Below are 5,236 nucleotides of genomic sequence, written 5' to 3'. Positions count from 1 at the left end.
CCCACTGACAGAAAGTCATGACAGACAACGACGACACCACCATCACAGCCATCACCACCACAAGAACAACACATTTTTACACACGCATATCTCACCTGTAAGAGAGAAGACCACCAGCACCAGCAACAGCGACCTCCATAGTCGACACATATTCCAACAGCCTCCAAGAAAATGACCGGACACACCTGTCTGTGACACCACACTGGTCATCACTTCAGTCCGGCCACTGTCTTTGCGCTGACCCATCCAACAGTTAAGTCATACGGTGACAGCGTTGTATTTGCGCTCGTCAGTTTATGATAATGGTGATAATTAGCTTTCTTGGAATAAAAAGGTGCTGTTTTCTGAGGATTAATAGTATTCGGAAATGATTTATTTCACTTTGTAAATGACTCACATTGCTGCCACAATTTACTTTTAAATCAATCATACATTGTTTAGACTACTTATGATTCTGGACAAAACTGAAGTCTTAAACTTAACGCTCGTCCCAGGCAATGCTGTCTTATCGAAAAGCTGTATCCGTAAAACGAACGAAGGACATACAATTCAAATAAAACATAAAACACCACTTGCAAACTCTGCTTTTCTTCACGAAATCAAAACCCTTTTTTGGGATAGTAAAAGAGTTTAGACAAAAGGAAACACCTAATTCTGCAAAAATGGCAACGTTGTCTGATGCTGTGATATATGTATACGCCACACCTGAACTTATCTTTTTGAGATAATACAGATGTCTATGTCTATTGTCTATGTCCTGTTGGTCAATATTGGACAAGTATACTGACGGTAGAAGAAAGACAGTTATATTTGACCATGGTCAGTTTCGCCCCTGTCAATCATATATCAGTTAAGTCATGTGGTGATGGTGGAAGGATAACAGTGTTATACAGAGTTAAAAGTCACCCCCCCCCCCCCCCCCCTCTCACGGACTATATCAAGCTCATCGGAGCATTATTGACCGATGTCCGCCATTTACTTTGAGTCACAGTGGGCAATCCTTTCGTGGTCACTGTAATGTTACGGCTGCTTACTACCCCTGGAGATTCGTTTGTGTAAAGTTGGTCAGAAATGTGATCTTACGAGAAATGCAGGTGGGTTTTTTTTGTAATGTGGATCGCGAGGAAAGGCAGAAATAGGAGTAAACGTTTGGCCGTGCACAGGTAGCTCTATTCAAGACCAAAGTATCAGATCTGCGTTTCGATTCTGTCTCGTCTATTACAGCGAAAGTTTTACTCATCTTTTATTAAAAACAAAAACAAGAACAGCTGGACTTTTATCGAAAAGTATGAACTAATATACAAGCTGCATATATTTTTAACAATAAAGCTACGAGAAAACACAGTAATTTTTACACAGGTAGAAATTGTAGACCTAACTATTCTGCTTTCATTTGTTGTCTCGTCGACTTTTACAGCCAAAAGGGTTACTTATCTTTTGTCTTACATTAAAAGAGAAAAAGAACAGCTGGACTTCAATGTACTAAAATATGGACTGCTATAAAAGCTGTATATATTTTTAACAATAAAGCAACGAGATAACATTTTTTTTTTAGAACGAATGCCCTGAGCATGAATAGATAACGTCTGTTAAAAATGAAACAGCTAAATGTCTTTTCGCCGTTCAACAAAGAAGAAAATCTAACTTTATAATGTATATCTAAAAAAAAACATGTTCAGCATACTTGTTTCCATACTTTTTGTGTGTGGTTACTTACACAGTTTCTCACCTTGACTTCTCTCACATACAATCAGTATTCAAAACGAAGCACAGAATCTAGTCGAATGACTAATTACCGTCTCTTAATTAAAACACATCTCTATCACATTCTCCGCACGACAGAGACAGACACCGTGACCCTACTGAAATAACAAACTTCACATGAGGCGCTTAATCCAATTCAACGCTCTGCACAAACCTGTCGCGAAAACTGCAAGTCGCCCACATAAATATTTACAGCCAATGCCGCAGGAAGCAGTAGTAAATACACAGTTATGCTGCAGTGCTTTGCCTGTTTAACGTTCACAAGTTTTGTCAGCAAGCGTCGTCGATCGCGAAACTCGGCGTGCGTGTGCGCAAGTTGTCGCGCTTGCGATCTCGCAAGAGCAGTGACTTTCGGGTTTGTGACGTTGAGCGATTGAACACCAAGACAGAATCAGAAATGTGTTGGAGTTCTCGTCTTTCCTAGTGAAGTGCGTCATGTCGTATGCTAACCCTTTAGGGCATGCATAGATATAGGCATACATAATCCTACAGTTTGGCCGTACATTTCGGCTAACGTCCAAGTTCAGGTGTATGTGACATTGACTGAATCTCTTGTTGTTTTCAAATCATACTACTGATTGTGTTGTCATTTGAAGTGTTTGTCAGTCATTGACTGTGGCCCCGCCCACTTCTTTCTGTCTGTATGTCATGCGTTGGTGTCGCGGTGGTGGTGTAGAAAAACATGTTTTGATTGATTTTTATATTGTTGAAAAAAACACATTTGAGGGATGACAACCCCCCACGACTTTTGGTTTCTGTTATTGCTTGTGTTTTTCACAATGTTGCCTGCACTATGTGATTGTTGGTAGTGTACGTGTGTATGGGGTGCGGGCGTGCGTGTGTGCGCGTGTTTGTGGGGAGGGTATATATATGGAAGCATGTTAATGTTAATATAGAAGGTTAATATATATAATGTGTGTGTGTGTGTGTGTGTTAGTGTGTGTTAGTGTGTGTGTGTGTGTGTGTGTGCGCGTGTGCGCGTGTGTGTGCGTGTGTGTGTGTGTGTGTGGGGGGGGGTGGGTATGTGTGTGTGTGTGCGTATGTGTGTGTGTATGTGTGTGTGTGTGTGTGTGTGTTTAAGAGAGAGAGAGAGGAGTGGGCGGTATGGGGATTGTGGAAACATAGTCTGAGAGGGCGTTAGTAGCTTTAATGAGGGCTGATGAAATTAGTAAAGTTAGTTTAAATTTTAGCTTACATCACCAATGTAATGAGAGATCTAGAGCGTGAAGCAAAACACACACACACACACACACACACACACACACACACACACACACACACACACACACACACACACACACACACACAGTCAGTAGACAGACGGACGGAGAAAAAAAGACCAATAGACAGACAGATAGTGACAGACAGACGGACTAACTGACAGACAGACAGACAGACATATAGTGAGTGGCACATAGAGACAGACACAGAGAGAAACAGAGAGAGACTGAGAGGGAAAAAACGAGCGAGCTTCAGAGGGAGACACAGAGACAGAGACAGAGGTAGAGAGACACAAACACAGATCAAAAGAGTCTTTTATCCTACATACGTGAGATAATCACACGTGTGTATATCATGTAAATGAGGTCATGTCAAGCAAGTCTGGCAGGGACCTGTTTTTCCACTGCTTATGATGCCAAAGTCACCGAGACAAACATCATTATAGAAAGCAAAAATTGCGCTCGCTAATTACCCTCGATGAATTTTTAGAACTAACACGTCACGCCACACTTTCAGAGTGACGTTTCTTTGCTTTGACGTAATAGATTGCACGAGGCTTTAGAAGAGATCGAGGTTCCAAAACAAGCGTCTTCAATTTAGCTGCCTCGACTGCAGGACATTTTCAGTAAAATACACGTAAGTACAGTATGTAGGATAAACAGAATACTACATGGCTTGATATGTACCAGATTTACACTCGTTGCTTTTTCCAAAAGTGAACAGCTCGCTTTCGCTCGCAGTTCAATATCTACACACACAAAAAAACTCGTGTAAATCTGGTACGACACAGCAAGCCCTGTAGTATTCTCTATTTAAGACACACGCAGCAACAGACAGGATAGAAACAGAGCACACAAACGTACATTATAGAACTTGACATGGTCAAGAACCCATGACCGGAATAACCACAGGGTTATGCTACACATAATCACCTCAGTCGTGACAGCTCTCTAATGTTGCTTGCACACTGCACACAGACCCCCTCGGTGGTCGAGACTCGTTACGCCCATATACGTTCCCAGGCGGTTGTTCCGCCCGATTTTGTACCCAGAAGATCTACGTGGCGTGTTGGTATGCTGACTTGTATCTCAGGCAATTCGGCTAAGTTAACATTCAATCATGTACACCTGAACTTGTCTCTACCACTTGGTAGGACAGTCGAACCTGCCCTTGAGACCACCTGTCCATAAAGACCACCTGCCCATTAAGACCACCCCAAAGGATCCCCGGCGGTTTTAACGACTATATAAATCACCTGTCTAAAGGGGCGGGGATGTAGCTCAGTCGGTAGCGCGCTGGATTTGTATCCAGTTGGCCGCTGTCAGCGTGAGTTCGTCCCCACGTTCGGCGAGAGATTTATTTCTCAGAGTCAACTTTGTGTGCAGACTCTCCTCGGTGTCCGAACACCCCCGTGTGTACACGCAAGCACAAGACCAAGTACGCACGAAAAAGATCCTGTAATCCATGTCAGAGTTCGGTGGGTTATAGAAACACGAAAATACCCAGCATGCTTCCTCCGAAAGCGGCGTATGGCTGCCTAAATGGCGGGGTAAAAACGGTCATACACGTAAAAGCCGTGGGAGTTTTAGCCCATGAACGAACAAACCTGTCTAAAGAGATCACCTGTCTAAAGAGACCACTTTTGCTCAGTCCCTTGGGTGGTCCCTTTAGACAGCTTCGACTGTACTGTGCAATTTCTTTTTACCGAAGTAGATCTTGTTTTGCAGGCACGAAAATCAAAAATACCGCATCTTTCACTCACGTATTTCGTGCATTGACCTGTTCGGCGAATATGAAATATAGCCTACTTACAACCACAATTATGTACAAATACAAAGAATAAGGCACAGGCATTTATAATCATTAATTTTATGTTTCTACTCAAAAGAAAACAAGTCGCGTAAGGCGAAAATACAATATTTAGTCAAGTAGCTGTCGAACTCACAGAATGAAACTGAACGCAATGCCATTTTTCAGCAAGACCGTATACTCGTAGCATCGTCAGTCCACCGCTCATGGCAAAGGCAGTGAAATTGACAAGAAGAGCGGGATAGTAGTTGCGCTAAGAAGGATAGCACGCTTTTCTGTACCTCTCTTTGTTTTAACTTTCTGAGCGTGTTTTTAATCCAAACATATCATATCTATATGTTTTTGGAATCAGGAACCGACAAGGAATAAGATGAAAGTGTTTTTAAATTGATTTCGACAATTTAATTTTGATAATATTTTTTATATATTTAATTTTCAGAGC

At 42.1% G+C, this 5,236-nt stretch overlaps 1 protein-coding gene across 2 annotated transcripts in view; it reads right to left on the bottom strand.

Moving 5' to 3' along the window:
- The window catches only part of LOC138965233 (uncharacterized), a 75,750-nt gene extending 73,840 nt beyond the window's left edge, over nucleotides 1-1,910 (bottom strand). The window contains exons 1-2 of one of the 2 annotated variants that reach the window (XM_070337359.1): nucleotides 1,718-1,910; nucleotides 96-344 (exon numbers count right to left, since the gene is read on the bottom strand). In XM_070337359.1, the coding sequence (XP_070193460.1) occupies nucleotides 96-246 (151 nt within the window). In that variant the 5' untranslated portion in view covers nucleotides 247-344; nucleotides 1,718-1,910. The remainder of the gene's footprint in view (nucleotides 1-95; nucleotides 345-1,717) is intronic. The other variant, XM_070337360.1, reaches the window with a different exon arrangement.
- Nucleotides 1,911-5,236: the final 3,326 nt, after the last annotated feature.

Source organism: Littorina saxatilis, linkage group LG4, assembly GCF_037325665.1.
Source record: "Littorina saxatilis isolate snail1 linkage group LG4, US_GU_Lsax_2.0, whole genome shotgun sequence".
Classification (NCBI taxonomy): Eukaryota; Metazoa; Mollusca; class Gastropoda; order Littorinimorpha; family Littorinidae; genus Littorina; species Littorina saxatilis.
Note: the sequence above shows the minus strand (reverse complement) of the source record. Positions and strands in the feature narration are given on the sequence as shown.